This window comes from Pangasianodon hypophthalmus, chromosome 2, assembly GCF_027358585.1.
Source record: "Pangasianodon hypophthalmus isolate fPanHyp1 chromosome 2, fPanHyp1.pri, whole genome shotgun sequence".
In the NCBI taxonomy this organism is placed as follows: domain Eukaryota; kingdom Metazoa; phylum Chordata; class Actinopteri; order Siluriformes; family Pangasiidae; genus Pangasianodon; species Pangasianodon hypophthalmus.
The window spans coordinates 27,905,108-27,925,837 of NC_069711.1; the positions used below are offsets into that span (position 1 = coordinate 27,905,108).

General features: G+C 38.9%; 2 protein-coding genes across 3 annotated transcripts; both read right to left on the minus strand.

Moving 5' to 3' along the window:
* Positions 1–1,203: 1,203 nt before the first annotated feature.
* casp8 (caspase 8, apoptosis-related cysteine peptidase) lies at positions 1,204–9,118 on the minus strand. Of its 2 annotated transcripts, none has more exons than XM_026933210.3 (10): positions 8,960–9,118; positions 4,832–5,173; positions 3,942–4,041; positions 3,666–3,834; positions 3,443–3,492; positions 3,223–3,253; positions 3,007–3,089; positions 2,791–2,908; positions 2,109–2,601; positions 1,204–1,458 (listed from the first exon to the last, which is right to left on the minus strand). In XM_026933210.3, exons 2-10 carry the CDS (start codon positions 5,119–5,121, stop codon positions 1,329–1,331), a joined length of 1,464 nt encoding a protein of 487 aa, XP_026789011.2. In that variant the 5' UTR covers positions 5,122–5,173; positions 8,960–9,118; the 3' UTR covers positions 1,204–1,328. The 2 variants fall into 2 exon arrangements, with proteins under 2 accessions (XP_026789011.2, XP_026789010.2); XM_026933209.3 differs by having other exon boundaries at positions 3,443–3,495.
* A 3,651-nt stretch (positions 9,119–12,769) lies between these two features.
* Positions 12,770–20,611, minus strand: catip (ciliogenesis associated TTC17 interacting protein). The gene is made up of 9 exons (XM_026933211.3): positions 18,460–20,611; positions 16,343–16,528; positions 16,157–16,212; positions 15,882–15,968; positions 15,516–15,683; positions 14,097–14,221; positions 13,845–13,921; positions 13,674–13,762; positions 12,770–13,046 (listed from the first exon to the last, which is right to left on the minus strand). The coding sequence occupies exons 1-9, from the start codon at positions 18,557–18,559 to the stop codon at positions 12,816–12,818; spliced, it is 1,119 nt and encodes a 372-aa protein (XP_026789012.3). The 5' UTR covers positions 18,560–20,611; the 3' UTR covers positions 12,770–12,815.
* Between the last annotated feature and the right edge of the window lie 119 nt (positions 20,612–20,730).

A 20,730-nucleotide genomic window follows, 5' to 3' on the forward strand; every position in this document is an offset into this window, starting at 1 on the left:
AGCTATGGACAATGTACAATGAGTTTAACAGTAATGTAATGGCACCAGCATAAGAACAGAATGCACAGAAAATTGGCAAACATTCGAAGAGGTATTTGTCTGTATATACACTCACTGTCCACTTTAATAGGAACACCTGTACGCCTGCTTATTTACGCAGTTATCCAATCATTCAATCATGTGGTAGCAGCACAGTGCATAAAATCATGCAGATACAGATCAAGAGCTTCAGTTTATGTTCACATCAAACATTAGAATGGGGGGAAAAAAAGGTGATCCCTGTGATTTTCAACATGGCATGGATATTGGTGCCAGATGGGCTGGTTTGAGTATTTCTGATACTGCTGATCTCCTGGCATTTTCACACAAAACAGTCTCTAGAGTTTAAACAGAATAGTGAGCAGAGGATCTGCAGACTGAAACACCCACCAGACTGGTTTGAGCTGACAGGAAGTCTTTAGTATCTCAGATAAGCACTCTTTACAACTGTGGTGACAGTTGAAGAACGGAAAAAGACCAGGTGATTTTTTTCCCCCCTAATCTTCAACTGTCCTGTTTCCACATCAAGGTTTGATGTGTTGTGCATTCTGAGATGCTTTTCTGCTCACCACAGTTGTAAAGAGTGCTTATTTGAGTTACTATAGACTTCCTGTTGGCTCAAACCAATCTGGTCATTCTCTTCTGATCTCTCTCATCAACAAGGTGTTTCAGCCTGCATACCCTCTGCACACAGGATGTTTTTTGTTTTTCACACCATTTTGTGTAAACTCTAGAGACTCATATGTGAAAAATCCCAGGAGATCAGCAGTATCTGATATACTCAGAGCAGCTCATCTGGCACTAACCTCCATGCCACGTTTAAAGTCACAGAGATCACACTTTTCCCCATTCTGATGTTTGATGTGAACATTAAATAAAGCTCTTGACCTGTACCTGCATGATTTTATGCATTGTGCCGCTGCCATTCAACATGACTGAATGATTGGATAACTGCATAAATGTGCAGGTGTACAGGTATTCCTATTAAAGTGGACGGTGAGTGTAGTCTGCATATAGCAGTATTGTTATGCAATGGTGGAAATTCACATTGCAGATGAATTTAACGATACAGCATTCTGAACTCATGCTCAACAAAGGAGCACATGCTGCTGGGACCCTAAGTATCAAAGAGATTTTTTTTTTTTTTCCTTTTCAATATTTAAATCACATGGCCAGTTGGCCAATTAACCTGAGTGCCCCAAAATCTACATGATGATTGAGTTTAATGGAAAATTAAGGCTAATAAGGTGTAACGGAAGACAAAGACTGATCACAAAAGGCTTTCTAGCTCAATCCATGGGTAGCAGTAGTTTCTTGGTAAGAGTGTAGCGAGGCTCAGGCATCTGCTTGTGTTTGTTTAACTCTCTGGCGCTCACGCTGCGGTTCACCTTTGTCATAATTGACAGGATGTCTTCATTCCTGTTAAAACAAAACAAAAAGTATTCAATTCTTATTTTATTTCAACTTGTCACATCAAAAATTCAAGAACATTTATTCTAGTTAACAATGAACATTTATTGTTAAAGACAAGAAGAAATTTTAAATTACAGATAAAAAATAGCCACGAGGGACAAACAGTTTGAGATTATGCCCGCTCATAAATGTAGGGGCAAAAAGTAACTAAGATAAGAGTGGGTGAGTGTTCTGTTTTCGGTATAAGTAAATAAATGCATTCATTAAACCGATAAACAAAGGTTTGCATTTTGACCATTTGCTTTTATTGTTTTTATTATAATTCCTAACTAGAGTGTGATCTCAAAATCCTTCGTATTAGGGTTTCTGATAATTTACTAGTACTTGTTTTTAACAGACATTTAAGGACAACCCAAAGCAAGTATGATTCTACACATATGGTAATCCAAACAAGCAAATTCTAATGCTATATAGCCTCGGAAAATGTCTTTACACACTTATTTAAATGTGGGTTTGATAGGGTTTGATTTGTGTATGGATTTGCAAACAGTGGTATATTCAAAAACATTAAAAGACAAATCATTTCATATTTTGCTTTGTAGAAAAGATATGTTCTAAGAATAATGAATCCAGGTTTTTCCTCCCCTCTCACTTACTTGGGACAGCCTTCCTTCAGGTGTTTGCACAACTCTTGGATGAAAATGGATCCTTCTTTTGTGTGACGGAAAGACTTGTAGGACTCTACAGTTGCCATCCCAATCAGGAAGTCTGCTTCAACAGGGACACGGGGGGGATCAGCTTTTTCAGCATCTTCCTCATACTCACCCTCTTCAGGTCCATCTTGCCTCAACACACCCAGCTGCAGCTCATTACCCTGACACGCCTGGATGAAGAAGAGTTTGGGCTTGCCCGTGAGTGTCGAGCAGCGGGCAAACGGTTGAGTGAGTTCACGGATCAGAACAGATTTGCCGTCAGTCCCTAGCACGGTACCCTTCTCACCATGTGAGAGGATGCAGCACACGAAGGCATCCATTCTGGAGTGATCCTTTTCTGAAAACTCCTTCACTGTGTTCAGCATGTCTGAACTTGTAAGATCTCTTCTCGCTTCCACTGAGAAATGCATCCTCCCAAAAACATTTGTTAATGCAGCTAAAAAACAGTAATAAAGAGGCTGTAAGAAAAAGAGAAAGATCTATTCTAAATTATAAGTAAGGACTAAAACAAAGCCATCAGAGCTGATGTTATAGAAAATTTATCAACACCTTCTGACAGAATCCAGCATTCAATAATGCTGTGATACATAATCCAATTAGCTCTGTTGTAAATGGAAAGAAATACCTTTGTCTGCATCCGTCCCTTTCCTATTGTTGAGTTTAAAAGTCTTTTCAAAGTTGTAGTTGTTAATAATCAGACAGTGTCCTAAAGGCCGCTGGGTCATGGGATAATAGTCATCCTCCTTGGGGAACACACAATTTGTTATAGTCATGTCATGTATTAATAAATTACCTTTAATGTTATAATATTGTGCTATACTGAATTGGATTTTAAACAAACATCGATTGCAGCCGTTCTGGAGACTGGCCTTCCACGTGAATCTGTGTCCACTGTAATCTCACTCCGAGACAAGGAACCCGTCCCTGTGGAGAATGAATGAGATGGGGAAATGGATAATGACAAAAGGATAGCATGAGATTAGTATCTGCTTGCAGTGTGAAAATACTGCACATTTGAACATCTGCAGAATATTGAAACAAAGGAAGTCACACTTACACTGTGGGTGTGTTTCTGCTATGGACATATTCTGCATCGAGTCCCAGAGGCACACCAAAGAGAAAAGAGAGAAATATAAGAAAAACAAGCTAGGCATTCTGTGGTGTATATATAATGTACAGCATCAGGATCTTCACTGATAATTTGTAGAATCCTTTAACCATTAAAATCAGAACTTAATCATATTTTTCTGGTGTAAGTTATGTGGCCCTTCACGTACAGGCAGACTGATGAGTACCTCCTGATGTGGTACAGACAGACGAGTGCCTTCTTCTATGCGATAAAAACATAAATGGATAATATAAGTTTTAGACCAAGGAAATAAAAAAGGAATTAAGTAAGGAAGCATTGGAAAGATGGAAAGAAGCATTCCAAGGAATGAAGGAAGGAAAGAAGAAGCTAGGGAGGAAGGAAGCAAGCAAGTGATGGAGAGACAGAATTACCTGGTCTTGACATGCGATCAAGTTCCCTGGTCCCACTTGTGCTTTTGAATGTCTGTACCTTATAAGCGAGCTCTTTACTGCATTTACTCAGAACATTCTCTAGTTCATCCAGTTTGTCTTCTCCAAGCAATTCCATTTTCTCCATCTCAGCCAGGACGTCCAGAAATGTCTGCAATATTCAGGAATGCATAAAGCAGAGTCATGTACTGACTCACAATATTAATCCATTAACTTCTCAAGCTCTCAAACAATAGAATTTGAGCTTAATATACATACAGCAGAAGCCAGTTTTGCTTTAGGTAGGTTGTTCAGAAGGAACTTTATGTTATGAAGGTTTTCATCTGTTACGTCTTCAGATAGCTGATAGAGCATCTTCCTAAAACACACAGTAGCAATGCGTCAAAGAGCAGGTACAACTTTATGAACTTTATGTATGTTTGTTATTTTTTATTCACAACGAATGCACATACATTTTAAAGAATACTATAATATGATTAAAAATATTTCATACCACAGAAGTGAATACTTAAATATGATACGTCAGAAGGTGTCAATTAATTTGGTGTGGGGATGGTCCAAATAATGTAATCCTAATTAAAAACGGATTTAAAAAAAAGAGTTTTCTAACAAAGAAAAACATATAAGAATTGATATGAAGCTTACTTTAAGGAGCTGTATCTTGACTCTAATGTCAAGCTCATTGTAACAGTCAGAGGTAAAGCTGTAACTTTAAGTGTTCGCCTTGGAAAGTCTAAGGTAGGAGGACAATGCACTTTGCAGGTTTTTTTTTTTTGGTAACAAGCTATATGTAGAAGAGAAAGTGAGGGAACAACTGTTTATAGCTGTTACAATATTACCAACCAGAAATCTATCTGCTTTGCAGACAACATTAAATGTAACTATAAATGGATAAAAAGTATGTCATGTTATACTTTTATAGAATAAAGGACGTGCTGTTATTGGAAAATATTCAACTTCAGTGTTGTACCCACAACACTCCACCCCATCAATGATTATTTATTTTATAACAAGCTGCACTGTTGCGTTTTATTCCTCTGTAAATATTTCATTACACAATAACATTCATTTTGCGGAACAGCAGATTAGTCTATATGCTTATACCAAAGATGTAACATCCCAAATTAAATTTTCTTGTCTGTTTTTACCTGTACGCTGAAACACCAGAGCTCTGAATTTGCAACAACCTGCTGACATTATTTTTGTTAGTGCCCAGGATGGGAAGTAAGTCATAGCGGCCAATAGTGTAGAGCAAGTCAGAGAGGAAGAGTTCATCATCAAGCAAGGCTTGCTCCGAGAGCCGGAGGAACAGGTCTTTCGCATCCTTGACGGTCTCCAGCCGTTTCCTGCCGAGGTGGTCCATGCAGAGAAACTTCAGTGCTGCGACCTCACTCTTTGTCAGCCCCTCATCAATCTCATGAAGTTTACTGAGGTCCATGTTGAGCAGAGCCAGAAGTAGAACCTGCCGAGATAGGTCCTAGCCTGCACACCTGTATATAGAAGTATTGGTGAGAGAAAATTTAGAACATTTAATAATGAGTGGACTGCTGATGAAGCTACTGGGATGTATGGTAGAGAACATTTTAAGATGCTCAAACTGCAATCAGATTTTAAATTATGTCAGGTTGACCTGGCACATTACACAAATATGGTAATATTATTTGGCATCTCTGCTATTATTCTGCCCCCTAGGCCCTGCTACCTAGTCTTGCAACCCAGAGATTGGTGCATTTCATCACTAAATGATATTTTTCATCACTAAACTCAACACTACCACTTTACTGTTGGAGGATATACATACATTTGTGTTGAGAAGACTGTAGATAAATTACACTATATGCCCAAAAGTATGTGGACACATGACCATCACACCCATATATGCTTGCTGAATATCCCATTCCAAAACCTTGGGCATTAATATGGAGTCGTTCTCATTTGCTCTTCTGGGAAGGCTTTCTACTAGATTTTGGACTGTAGTTGTGGGTATTTGCCCATTCAGTCACAAGAGCATTAGTTCGTTTTGGCACTGATGTCAGGCGAGAAGGCCTGACTCACGGTGGACATTGCAATTTATCCCAAAGGCATTCAGTGGGGTTGAGGTCAGTGCTCTGCGCAGGCCACTTGGGTTCTTCCACACCAACCTCGGTAAACCATGTTTTTATGGACCTCGCTTTGCACTCAGGGGCATTATCATAATAGAACATGTTTGGGCCTGTTAGTTCCAATGACAATTCTTAACGCTACAGCATACAAAGACATTCTAGACACTTGTGTGCTTCCAGCTTTGAAGGAGTCTGGAGACGTTCTACACATGGGTGTGATGGTCAGGTGTCCACATACTTTTGGCTATATAGTGTAGCTAGCTAATAGCTTTACTATGGTTTTCAATATTAGAATCTCAATCTTATTTTCAGTCCACTGCAGTCAAATAAAAATTTCAGATTATCACAGGACTGCTTGTCAGTGGCAACTTGCTCAATTGTAAAGGGTCTTTTTAAATGTAATGACTAGTTTTACTGTAAGCTCAAGACAGTGAAAGAGTTGATGGACTTTTGTTCTAGCTAGACAGCTAAGGCATTTTCATTTATGTTCTAACTTGGTGAAAAGCTAGTGAATGATACATGATAGCAAGCTGATTTATCCTCGTTACGGAGTGTGTATCGTAACCCAGCCGGGAAGTTGCTTAGCTGGAGAACTCATGATAGCTGTCTAGTAACTAATGGGAGGTGTTGGTATTTCAAACTGTTACATCAGGCAAGAGTGAGTGATTCAAGTCCTCTGGTGGCCTGATCCATGTTGGGTTTTTTTAAAAAAAAAAAAAAAAAAAAAAAAAACAGAAATGACCACATGTTGTCTGATACTGTGAAACGACCAATACTGTATTTTTTACACTATTTTAGCTAACTAGCTACAAGTAGTTGGTGATACTACATACACAGTAACACCATATTATCAGTGATGCACAGGCACTGCTGCTTGATCAGGCAGCAACAGTGACAGCTAAGAAGACAAGCTCTTGTTGAGAGGTTTGTGATAGTCATGTTGATGTGCACAATAAAATTATTTTATTCTCATTAAAATTCTATAATACTCAGCCAATCCAAGTCATGATTACTTGGACCGTGTCACACAAGTCTTTTATTTTAGCTCAGAACTAAAATGTTAACCAGATTGTTACCAAAATCCTCACACCATATATAATATGTAACGACTCTCTATAACCACATCCTGTGTGCTGATTCTACCCCGGCCACATACTCATTTGATGACACCATGTACACATGACAACACTGATACCACAAGGGTCTACTACCTACTGTGAAAAGATATCTAGGTAAAAACTTCAGCCTAAAACCAAAACTGATACTGATGTTCGTTCACGTCCATGTTCAAATTGTGTATCATGTGAGGTAAAGTGCGCTTTAGGTTCCACTGCACATGGAGTTTATTTTAAGATTAGATTATGCAGCTGAATGATGTTTGGAGCAAGTATATGAACATGTATTACAAAATTCAAATTTGATATGATACAGTGGTGTCTCAATATGAGACATTTTCGATACAGCAACTGCCTGAATATGCACCTTAGGTTTCCATTTTCAATTGATTAAATCATTCAACATGATAACAAAAAAAAGCATAACAACTGAAACTTTATAATAACAGTGTTCATGTGATCCATTCAGACTCTTAGCAGCATACAATGAAACAAACGTTGTGTATTAGAAAGTAACAAAATTAAACACTGGTGTGACATACAAACGGTTGTGTCTGGAGCATGTTTTTTTTTTTGCCATTCTGCTGTTAGCTAGCTGCTCTGTCAGTCTCGTAGCTCTCTCTCATTGCTGTGTCTACGAGTGTGCTTGTTCTTCATGATTATGTCTAGTCTTAGAGAGCAACACAGAAGGGAGATCCCAAACATGTTTGTGGTATTAGCGTCACTCTGCTAAACACATATTTGGCTGATAAGTTTTTAAACTTTCAGTCCACAACTTACTGGCAGGAAGCCAAAGTGTTTCCATACACCAGATCTTAAGGATTTGAGGTAATTTTCCAGATGCTGCTTGCCAAAGCCATCGCTGTTGTTCTCGAGATAACACGCTACCATGCTAGTATGCTGTGCTTAGGAGAAGTGTGTTTTTTCTTAAATCACTGTAAGCACTCCTGATTCAAGATCAAGGGGAAGCAACTTTTTCAGAGGTTGGAGTGTGGTCATGATTAACCTTAAATGTTCATTACGATATTTTATGATGAATAGTCTACTTTATTATTCAGTATATTGAATGTATTATTCAATACACCGACACATGGAATCGAGAGCCTACTGAACAAAATGATACCATATGTTGTATTGTTACGGCCCTAGTATTTATTTATGCAAAGGATTTTGAGTGTGATACATTTTCATGACTTAGCTACATAGTCTCTGCAAATGTTAGATACCAAATATGTCTTGGCTCATCAATCACACAGCGGGTAAGCGGAACTATGTGTAAATGTGATTTCACACCAGGGTCCTCGGTTTGATCCTGAGTGTGGATGTTCTCTCCATGTTCTCTGGTTTCCTCCATCCTCCCAAAACATGACAGTACTTGAACGGGATACATTACGAGAGAGAGAGAGAGAGAGAGAGAGAGTTTTTGTGTGTGTTTGTGTGTGTGTGTGTGTGTGTGTGTGTGTGTGTGTATGTGTGTGGTGCCGTGTGATGCACTGGCATCCCATCCAGGGTGTGTTCCCACCTCACATCCAGTGGTATCCAGGGTAAAGTTACTGAAGATGAAAATATTTATTTTATATTTATTTATTTAATTGCTCTACATGTCTGTATGGAGAATGGGGAACATTTTAAGATTATCAATTGACAAAAGGTTGACAAAAGACTTCTCAGGTTTTTTTTTTTTTTTGGACAAAATACTGGGTAGCAACATTTTAAAATATCGATGAGCTCAAATGAAGTATTAGTTAGACAAAAGTTTGCCACAACTTTCTCCCGGAAACAAACAACCAACCGCAAAAACTGTCACGTGATCCTGACGATAAACAACCAAGGTCAATAGCTTTTGTAAAAATAAATAAATAAAATCTCTTCTCGTAGTTTTTTTTTTTTTTTTTTTTTGGGAAAAACAAGCCCATGACAGTTAATATTCACCAGACAGAGTTAAACGACAACTTCCTCCCGGAGAAAATTCTAGTCGACTGGGTTGGGCGATATAGCCAGCTAACTAGCTAAATACTACTGAAAGTGGAATTAAATTTATTTTAATGAATTTTCTTACCTTCACATTTAGAAAAGGACGACGTTTAAGCGGTTTGGCTTGAAGCAGTTTCTCGCAAAGCAACTTGAAAAGAACAGAAAAGAAAGCGTTGACGGTTTTCTTGAAGTTTGACAGACTTCCAAAACGCTTTCAGTTTCAACGAGGAAGTTAAAAAGAATGACGCGCACACCGGAAGCCTCTCAAGACTCACTCTGGTGTCGGGTTGTGGAGAAAATATACCTCCGTGCAATTTATTACAGTGCACCTACATTGTACAGCCACATTTTGCCAATTTTATCAGGTATATCTACCATGTAGGTCACTATCAACGCTGTCATTTGTATTTTCAGGGGAATATAGTTAATGCATGTTCAAAAAAAATAATTCGCCAGATGACGCCATGAAGTAATTTGCATATTCATAGTTGCGTCATGATAAACGCCTGGCGGAAATGACGCAGGCCAAAGCTTCTTACCTTCTTACGCATGCACAGGGTAGGGATGTAAGCGTTTTCAGACATTTCAGTGTGGACGAGCAATTTTTGGAAAACGTTAGAAAATGCCAGTGTAGACGAACAGCGTTTTAAAACGAAAATCCAGATTATCCTGATTATCCAGATTAATGTGGACATATCCTCAGAATGCACTCAGAATTGAATAGAATAGAGTTTGTTAGAATAAAAAAAATATGTTTATGAAATATCACATGAGCATGAGTGCTGTTGTAGTGAATATCAGCCCAGCTGTTATTCAGCCACAGGTAATCACAGCTGTGCTGATATCATCAACATGATTGCAAGTGTTATATTGCTTTTTTAAGCAATGGTTCTATACACAAGAAATTAATATTGAGTAACTGACATTTCAGACACAATATGGCCGAATATTGTTTATTTTATAATTTCTATCAAGAACACAGAGAAAAAGAAGCAGTGGAACTGAGTAGTCAGGAAATAAACATGGCTACAGATAGAATAACTCACTTTTATTACTTGTGAATATAGCCAAGATGCCAGTTAAAAGCAAAGAACAAAGAAGTGTGCGGGTAGGATCAGCAATAGTGATCAGTTATTGTTCACTGGGAACAGTGGTGTTCAGTGCAAGCACAACTCCATCCGGCTTTACACACTGGTAGTGAATCAACCGAACCTGCTCTCTCGACTCATAACCAGCAACTGGGATGTGAACTGGAGAACCCTATCAAATCTAGGACAGTTGCTAATGTCTGCCCTGAAAATCTCTATATTTGTCACTAAGCTCTTTTGTTTTTAAATAAAGTTGTTAACAATGTCTAAGAAGTTACCAAATCTAGTGACTAATTTGCTAAGTTGGCAACACGGGTCATTATATGTTAGTGATCCTTAATGTAGGGACTGGAGAGTCCCAGGGGTCCGTGATCTTTATTTATGCTTTTGCAGTGGCAGAAATCACCAACCACCATTATGAAAACTAATACATTCATTATTAATCTATAGTTTGATTAACTATAGTTCTTATAGTCATTTGCCTATTTGACTGGGCATTTGAATTGAATGGGTTTTTATACAAAACCTCAAAAACAAGTGGATGGAAAGTCCAGGAATTGTACACAATTAAATAATAAACCTAATGTCTGAATAGTTGGATTATGTGCATATATAATCTGTGCTGATGGTTTGTGGAATTTATTTTACAGTAAAGTGGCCTTGGCTGCAAAAAGTTAGAAAACCCCTGCTGCAGTTGCACAATATTTAACTCTGGCCCATCAGTTGCTATGTACAATTTGTACATATAAATATATACATTATCTTGCAGAAGTATTCAATGCCCTTAAAAGTTATCAGATTCATCTGGATTACAAATGGTGCTTACACAGTTTGTTCCAGCCAGTATTTTTATTGCAAACCAGTATACTCTTAAAATAAAATTTAAAAGTCAGAATTTGTTATTTGTCAAATAAAAATAAAAAAAATAAAAAGTGCTGCTTGCATAAGTATTAAATTTCTTCAGACTAGTACTTGGAATAACCACCTTTTGCAGCAATAACAACTTTAAGTCTGTAGGGGTAAATTTCTACCAGCTTCACACATTGTTTGAGTTATTCTTTCCCATTCTTCCTGGCAATTTGGCTCCAGGTTCTTTTGATTAGTTGGATGTTGCTGTTTTTTGAGTGCAATTTTCAAACAGTGCCACAGATTCTCAATGTGATTCAGATCTGGACTTTGCCCTGGCCACTGTGGAACATTCACCTTTTTGTTTTTAACCACTCCTGTGTTGCTTTGGCATTGTGTTTGAGACCATTGTCCTGCTGAAGTTTCTCCCAGGCTTTAGTTTTCCCCAAGTTCTCTTATAATATCTCCCTGTATTTTTCTCCATGTATTCTCTCTACATTTTTTAACAAGATGCCCAGGTTCTGAGGATGAAAAGTGTCACCAGAGCATGATGCTGCCACCACCATATTTCACTGTAGGGATGGTGTTAACTGACATACGGCCTGCGTTAGGTTTGCACCACAAATAGCGCTTTGAAACTTGCCCAAATTCAGTATCTTGTTCTTGGTCTCATCACACCAAAAAACACATCTTCACTGGGTCGCTCTTGTGCTTTCATATGGCTCTTCTTGGGCAAAGGTTTCTTTCTAGCTATCCTCTCAGGACCTACAGTTAATTATGCAGAGCTCATGGTTGTCTGGTGCACCTTCACTCCACTCTCAGCCAATGTACTCTGTAACTCTTTCAGAGTGACTGTTGGCCTCAGTGTGGCTTCCCTCACCAGTCTCTGTCTTCGTTTTGCACTGAGTTTTGAGAGAAGGCCTTGTCTAGTTAGTGCTTGGGTGGTGTGATGCAGCTTCCACTTCCTCAATATTGATACAACAGTGCTTACTGTCCAACTTCATAGATATATTACACCCTATTCCTAAGTTATGAAATTCTATTACCTTATTTTTAACTTCCTTAGAATGCAGAATTCAGACTAACAGTCTCTTCAATGACAGTTCAACTAAGGGTTTTGTTCAGAAAATGGAAGCTGCTTATATTACATTTCACAGGTGAAGGCCAATTATAAGTACATCGTGTCCTCCTTAAGACAATATCTTTCATCTGGAGCTTCCAGAACCTCAGGGTTGAATATTTATACAAGCAGCATTTTTCAGTTTTTGATTTTCTTTGAAATATTTACTCACCAGTAATTTATTTTGACTTTGAAAATTCACTGTAAGAGCACATGAGTCTGCAATAAAATACTGACAGGAAGTATATGTGTATATATCATTAGTTATTCAGACAAATCTGATCAATTACAGGGGGACTGAATACTTTTGCAAGCCTTACTTACTAACTTTTGCATGTTTACTTACAAATGCATGGAAATGTGTGTGCTTGGTGCCTTATGTTGGACTGGAGTCCCATCTAGTGTGTACTCCTGTCTGTCTTAAAGAATGAATGAATGATGTTACAGTGGTTTGAAGCTTATTATAATCACTGTGTTCATATGAGAAAAATTTTCAGAATTTTGCTTTTATCTATTAAATATCAACTGATTTGGAGATTTTGGTGAACAAAAAATATATTTTGACAAATGTTACTTTCTATATTTTTTAAACCAAAAGGCAAACTGGACTCCTTAGTTGCAGGTATCCTTGTTTTAGTGCATAAGGAATTAGACTACCCCCGGGGGTTTTAATATACTCAGTGAGTAATACTGCATGTGGCCAACTGTTTTAGGATTGGGGAAGTCAAAGCTTTGATTCCACTGGAAACTTTGATAGAAAGAAAAGGAAAGAGTCAGTCCAAGAAAATGCTTCAAAGGTTTTGGTCATGTCCAACAACACCATAATCAGAGAAGGTTCATATCTGGCACAAATGGAAAAGCTTTATTAAAATATTCACTGCAAAACATTAAAGCCTGACTGGCTGGGACTTCTCATCTTGTGCAGCTGTTATATTTTGTGATGTGTTGAAGGTGCTGTCTGGTGGGCGCTGAGAGTCAAAAGGAATGAAGACGTCACGGGCAAAGGAGAAAACATCCTGAGGCTTTCTCAACAGCAGCATTTGCAGGAAGTCAGCCAGTAGTGCTTTAAGCTCAGGGTGCTGTCTAACATAGGACGAGTGATCAGCCTTCAGCTCTTCCTACAATGAAGAGATCAGAAGGGACAGAAAGACACTTAGCCTGTGTTCTTAACATGCAAATCAGTTACTATTTTGGGATAGTGCTATTCTTCTCTCTAACACAGTCCCAGTGTACACTATGCAGTTTTTATAATCTGTTCATGGAGGCTTGGTAAAAGGTTATTATTTTAGTTATTACTGACAACAGAAGTTTCTTTAAAATTAGGCTCCTTTGAATACTCTTTTTAACATGAACTCTCTGAATTTCCCACCAATTCCCTTTTGGGGAAATCCCTGCCACCATCAGTCACGTATGCCAGATGTGATGATTGTGAAAGTCAACATGACTGTAGACTTGAGGAGCAGAACTTGCCCAAAAGGCAAACATCTGTGGCAAACATGGCAGCTTGAATAACTGTCATTACTCTGCTAGCTGATTAGCAAGCTGGTAAGTGCTCTGCTATGCACTACTGAGTCATATGTGGATGATCATGTGGGAGTGTGAAAAATAGTATTCCAGCGTTAAGAGACTTTCTAACACATTGGCTACATTATAGGCAATAGTAGTATATGCTGTTTCTCTATTGTTGGTACAACATATTCTGGTTTCCGTCATTTAAATCATTGAATTTAATCATGGATAGCTACCTTTCTGTCAAAAAACTTTGAGTACAGCTCGATGTCCTCTTCCCAGACCAAGGGCTTCTTCTCACAGACTGACTTATGATCTCTCTCATCTGAAAACAAAAAACAGATGATTTTGTGTCATGTTTCGGACATAGATATAATCACTGGAAAGAAAGGGAACAATATACAGACCTTCACTGACTACAGGAGGAAGCTGTAAGAGGCTCATTGTTACTGATGAGCCCACCTGCACTCTGCTGGCTAAATGTCTGGAGTGAAAAAAAAAAAGTCATAAAAGCAGATAACACAAGTCTCATGACCCGTTCATGAGTTAATATATTTTATACTGTGACTAGTTACAGTAAACAGACTGTGTGACTGTTTTTAGTTCCTGAACAGACCCAGAGTTGTATTCCTTAATCAAGAAAGAGGAAGAGGTCCTACCCATCTGGGAGGAAGTAGCAGTGCCAGGTTGCAGGGTTTTTTTCTGCCGACGAGACAGTCCTCTCAATGCCAAACACCTCCACCACCTCTTCGCCAACCACCTGCTTCTTGACCTCCAGCTCCCTCTGAATTACAGTGAAGCAGGCTTTTAATTATTACGCTTATTGTAAATTATAAGAGTAGAGAATCAATGGATATATTGTGTTAAGGGTAGCATCATGAAGACCAAGGTGCTATCACAACAATTCCAAGAAAACACTCTGGAAAAGTATCAATCAGTGTTTGATTATTTAAAAAAAAAAATCCCAAACTTTGAACGTCCCAATCCCAAACTCTGAACAAAAGTCAGTGAGCAGGTAAGGAAAGCATTAGTCAGAGATCCACCCAAGAAGCCAAGGGTAACTCTCAGTATGGTGCTACCGCCACAATGCTTCACTGTGGGGGATGGTGTTCTCTGGGGGATGAGCAGTATTGAGTTTCCATGCAAAGTAGAGTTTTTGCCATGCCAAGAAATTTCAATTTTGGTAAAATCAGATGAAAGAACTTTTTTCCTAGAGAACTTTTTTTCCTAAAGAACATGATTTTGTATGGCTTGTCACTCTTCCATACAGCCCAGCTTTGTGGAATGTCCAGTCTATGGCTGTCTAGTGTACAGCTTCTCCCATTTGAGCTGACTATCTATCCTTGGTTACTTCTCTGAATAATACACTCTTTACCCAGTCACTGATTATTGTTTTTGTTGGATGGCCTCCTCTAGGAAGAGTCATGGTTGTGTCATATTCTTTCCAGTTTTATGCCTCTGCCACTAAATGGTAGCAGCATTTTTTTTTTTTTTTTCAGGTTGTTCATGTGTGCGTCCATCCATCCGACTGAGATTCTTGTAATAAGTATTCATAAGTATTTATCCCTCAAGGGTATCTCTGATTTTATTTGCCATATACATTAAAAATGGATTAGGAATTTATCTTGGTGTACGGTCCCAGCACACCACAACAAATAAAGCATACCATATCAGTCAACATACAGTCAACATGCATATACTCGTATATTCCACATAGAGTAGTATGAAAACTAAATAATACGTAAGCAAGAAAATAAGCAGCTGTTTGGTAAATAAGCTGTGCAATTGTGCAAGTTTAACATGAGTACTTGCCTATCATGATGAACAAGTGGATTTTTTCCCAGCTTCATTGGGAGAAACTGTTCATAGGACAAACATAGACAGAAAACTCCACAAAACTATGCTTTATGAACTCATATGCTTTATGAGTCCCTTTCATTTCTAGGTTGTATGACTGAAAAATGTGAAAATGTGAAAAGTTTCAAGGAGGGTGAATACTTAAGGCACAATAACTCTCATATTCTCACATGAAAAAATACGGGCAGTAACAAAAAAAAAAATCAAATATAAATACATACGTAGGTTGACACGCCAATCTGGGTGTCAGCATCAAATGACAGGAATGTCAAATTTTCTGGAACTTTCTTCTGTTGGGCCAAAATGCGCTGGATCAGGAGGTTGGAGGCCTCAGACACGAAACCTTGTAGAGAATGCAGAGGGAATGTGAATGCTTGCTTCTTCACTTCCTACAAGAAAGCAGAAATGTACGAAAATAGTTAACTGACTTTGGTCCTCTGGATATTTTTAATTACAGTAGAAAAAAAAGACAAAATCATGCACCTACTATAATCTTATTGTAAGGTTTTACTCAAGCCTCAAGTAAACACATGGAGATGACAGTTTATTATTTATGTAGCATTAGAAAATGAAACCACTGTTCTTACGTCTTTCTCTGTGATGACTCTATTCACCACTAGATGACTGCCTTGCCTCACTATGTGTACCTTCTTGTCCAGTGTGTGTTCCTGCAGCTGTAGCATTTACAACACAACAATGAATAAATAAGCTACATGTCTGAAAATTCTCGAGGATTAAGTATTACTGTGATGTGAAGTCATTTATGAACAACACAGATGTTGAAGAACATAGCTATAATATATAAATAAATGAAATGATATAATGCATAAATGAAAATTCTAGATAGATAGATAGATAATACCTTCATATATTCATTATGATTCTCCTCTAGTGTGTCAAGGCTCCTGGATACATAAGCTGTCAGTTGTAGGTACAAGTACAGTTAATTATAGTAAAAAGATTTGCACAGAATGACAAAATAACTCCGCTGATTGGAATTTGTGGAACCTTACTCAAAGAAGAGGCCATGGTACTGTGCTGGACTCACCCGTAATAGAAGTGCCACATGGGATGTTGTCGATTGCTCCATGGCTGTTAGCGTGTACCAAATAACAAGGTTCATCATTATAGCTGGCCTTCTGTACACTAACACAGAACTCTCCTAGCTCTCTGCCAGTGTCAGAAACAGTCACCATAGAGTCCACAAACAGGCACTGATCTACATCTTTAGGTCCTGAAAGACCAATAAAAAAACAACAACAATTACCAAGTCCATTTTAATATAATTTGGACATGCTGATCAAGATAGCATTGTTTTTTTCTATACTTGGATTGCATTCCTGCTTCACTTGTAAATCATGTTGGATATGCAAATACTTGTCTGCCTAATCAATATAAATGTAAGCACCCACAATGATTTAAAGGCTAGTGCCAAGTTTATGGAAGTTAGCGGAACCTGATTTGAAACTCAAAACCCAAACAAATACAGCCCATCCCTTCTGTGCTCCTAAACCCATGCCACCAAAACACATGTATGCTGCTGGCTAGACTAGAAAAGCTGAACGCTAATGTTTGAATTTTCATTTAGAAAAAGACAGCATTTATTGTCACATATTCAAGTACCGTGAAAGTTCATTTCTTTGCTTCTTTGTTTATCCTAGCTTGTTAGGAAGCTAGGGTCAGAGGGCAAATAAGGGCCCAACAGTGGCAGCTTGGTAGTGCTAGGGATTGAACTCACAACCTTCTGATGACCTTGAGGAGTCTGGAACACTATAAACACTGGAGTCTAAGCTGCCAAAATGTGAGGAGAACATTGACAAATTACAAATGTTCCAAATTGAAAAACCTCTGGTCTTGTGCTGCAACTATAACACTACAATGTGCAGCAGGAGCAATAAACTACACTATATGCCCAAAAGTATGTGGATACATGAGTATTGAACATCCCATGCCAAAACCATGGGTATTAATGTTGAGTTGTTTCCTCTTTGCTGCTATAACAGCCTTCACTCTTCTGGGAAAGTTTTCCACTTGATTTTGGAACGTGGTTGTCAGGATTTGTGCCCACAAGAGTTTGAGCAGTGATGATTCTGTGCAGTTTGGGGAAGGCCCACATATGGGTGTGATGGTGAGGTGTCCACAAACATTTGGCCATATAGTGTAGCATTTCAATAGATAAGAAGATCTTGTAGCCAAACATTCTGATATGATATAAAATGTTACAATAAAGGATAGATAGAGTGATAGACAGACAGACAGAGTATATGGGAAAAAATTATGTGGACACCTGACCCTCACACCCATATGTGGGCCTTCCCAAAACTGCTGCTACAGAGTTGGAAGCACACAGCTGTACAGGATGTCTTTGAAGGCTGTAGCTTTCCCTTCACTGGAACTAAGAGGACCAAACCTGTTCCAGCATGACAACCATGAAGGTCCATAAAGACATGGTTTGCCAAGGTTGATGAGGAAGTGTCCTGCACAGAACCCTGACATCAATCCCACTCAACATTTTTGGGATGATCTGGAGCTCGGACTGCACCCCAGACCTCCTCACCCAACATCAGTGTCTGTCCTCACTAATGCTCTTGTGGCTGAATGAACACAAATCCCCACAGCCACACTCCAAAATCCAGTAGAAAGCCTTCCCAGATGAGTGGCGGTTGTTCACACAGCAACTAAAGGAGGAACTAAATCTGGAATGGGAGGTTCAAAAAAGCACATGAGTCTGATGGTCAGGTGTCCACAAACTTTTGGCCCCACAGTGTAGTTCTTGTCTTGTATCACAGTTTTGATATATTGCATCACTACAAAGATAGCTGAAAACACAAATCTGAAATAATTAGCCAATCTGTAAGTTATTTCTTAGTATGTGCATCAATGTTTGTGCATCATCTCACTGCAGAAAATTGCACCTAGTTAGTATGAGAACTAATAATAAAGTAAAGACACTGGAGCAGGTGAAAGGTCAGTGGTAAGAGTACAGCTCAGTGCCTAAGACTTCTGTCATTACCAGATGGCAACTGTTTCTACTAGTAGTAGAGATCACTGATCCCAGAACAGGCAGCTCTGATAAAGGACCATCTCATAAAGTTTAGACAGGATTCTGGGGTCCAAGTATAAAGATGATGATGATGATGATGATGATGATGATGAGTCACTTACCAATGCTGGAAAGAAACTCTAATGCTTCATTCGAGGCTTTCAGTTCTTCTGTCTTTTCAGTCAGCGCTGCAGTTTCCTTCATATCTTTCAGTTTAAACATGGACTTTAAACAGCTTACAACAGAGTGCAGTACGTCTGAATCATAAGTTTCTTTAAAAATCCAGCTAGTTAACTGTGTTGTGTACAAATAGCAGATATGTGCAGCTTTATTAGAACCTTTGTTGTGTTACATACAGATGCAAACTGACCCTATTCAGCTAGCTCCGCTGCTTGCTAACAGTAAATGTGCTAAGATTTAACAAACTAGCTACATTTACAAAAGAGCAGGTTTGAGGAAGCTCCAAAATACCGGTATAACGATAATAAAAGTTAGAAAGACGTGAAGTTGCAAAGATGTTGCGCTCATCTCCCAAACTCGCTCGAGTCCTTGGTATCCATGGCGACGATGAGGCGAACGTGTATATACCTTACCGTAAATCTGTTTGTAGATGCGCAGCTGATAATCCTGCAATTCGCAACAGCGAGTTTGACTATAGGTCATAATGCATTAATAAGTAGAGTATAATATTATGAAATGATGGTATTTACTACAGTAAGCCGTAAACAGGTACAATGTTTATGTTTTTTGTTACCGAATTCGCGGATAAATACTAGCACAAGCACACTTCCGGAATTCTTATTGCTGTTACCATACACCTGCTAAACGCACCGCAGAGACAACAATCAGAGTTGCTCGGTTTAATGTTCACAGAGAGGAAAAAGTGGTGTGCATTTCGTACCAGTACCATTGTTCAAAAAGCTCATTATTAAAATCACTACATCTCCGTTTACAATGGCCTCAGTATTAGGTTAGCTTTGCACAGAACAATAACATTTTTAATTAAGACCTACCTAATAGGTGCACACTGTAGGTGTACAGGTACACTATATAGCCAAAGGTATTGTGCACACCCCTCTTAATTATTGAATTTTGGTGTTTCAGCCACTGCTAACAGGTACATAAAATCAAGCACACAGCCATGCAATCTCCATAGACAAACACTGGCAGTAGAATGGGTCGTACTGAAGAGCTCAGTGACTTTAAACGTGGCACTGTCATAGGATGCCACCTTTGTCACAAGTCAGTTTATGACATTTCTGCCTTGCCACATCTGCCCCAGTCAACTGTAAAGGGTATTATGGTGAAATGGAAGCATCTAAGTGCATCAACAGCTCAGCCATGAAGTGGTAGACCATGCAAACTCACAAAGCAGGGCCGCCGAATGCTGAACTGTGTACAATGTGAAAACTGCCTAGCCTCTGTTGCATCACTGACTAGAGTCCCAAACTGCCTCGGGAAGCAACATCAGCACAAGAACTGTGTCGGGAGCTCCAAGAAATAGGGTTCCATAGTCAAGCAGCTGCACACAAGCCTAAGGTCATATGTGCAATGCCAAGCGTTGGCTGGAGTGGTGTATAGCACATTGCCACTGGACTCTGGAGCAGTGGAAATGTGTTCAAATCACCATTCACTATCTGGCAGTCTGATGGAGGAATCTGGGTTTGGTGGAGGCCAGAACACCATCTACCAGAATGGATAGCGCCAACAATAAAGTTTGGTGGAGGATGGATAATATTCTGGGACTGTTTATCATGGTTTAGGCTAGGCCCCTTAGTTCCAGTGAATGGTAATGTTAATGCTTGAGCATACAAAACCATTTTAGACAATTGTATGTTTCCAAGCTTGTGGCAACAGTTTGCCAAAGGCCCTTGCCTGGTCCATAAACACATGGTTTAATGAGTTTGGTGTAGAGGAACTCCAGTGACCTGCACAGACCCCTGACCTCAACCCCACTGAACACCTTTGGAATGAATTGGAAGTCGATTGCAAGCTATGGTTTCTCATCCAACATCAGTGCCTGGCCTCACAAAAGTTCTTTTGACTGAATCCCCACAAATTTCCAAAGACACAATCAAAATTCTTATAGAAAGCCTTTCCAGAAGAGTGGAGGCTGTTCTAACTGAAAAAAGTGGAGGGAAGGCAAACTCCATATTAATGCCCTTGGTTTTGGAACGGGATATCTAACAAGCTCATATATTGTAGGTGTTATGGTCAGGTGTCCACATACCTTTGGCCATATAGTGTACTTATTGTAGCTCATTTAATCCTGTGTGTAATTCATCATCTGTTTATCAATGGAAATGGAAGACCATGGGACCATAACAGTCTTCCATCCTGAAGACTTTCCCATGGTGAAAAATTTACTGTTCGAACATGCTGACACTGGAGAC

Excerpts from the sequence above, each read along its gene's own strand:
- catip (XM_026933211.3), bottom strand. The coding sequence starts at position 18,559 with ATGTTTAAACTGAAAGATATGAAGGAAACTGCAGCGCTGACTGAAAAG. Across the intron at positions 16,529-18,459 it reads AGAGTTTCTTTCCAGCATTG|GACCTAAAGATGTAGATCAG; the intron begins GTAAGTGACTCA and ends TTGGTCTTTCAG. Across the intron at positions 15,684-15,881 it reads GAGTCATCACAGAGAAAGAC|GAAGTGAAGAAGCAAGCATT; the intron begins GTAAGAACAGTG and ends GCTTTCTTGTAG.
- casp8 (XM_026933209.3), bottom strand. The coding sequence starts at position 5,121 with ATGGACCTCAGTAAACTTCATGAGATTGATGAGGGGCTGACAAAGAGT. Across the intron at positions 3,835-3,941 it reads AAGCAAAACTGGCTTCTGCT|ACATTTCTGGACGTCCTGGC; the intron begins GTATGTATATTA and ends TGAATATTGCAG. Across the intron at positions 2,602-2,790 it reads AGGGACGGATGCAGACAAAG|CTGCATTAACAAATGTTTTT; the intron begins GTATTTCTTTCC and ends ACTGTTTTTTAG.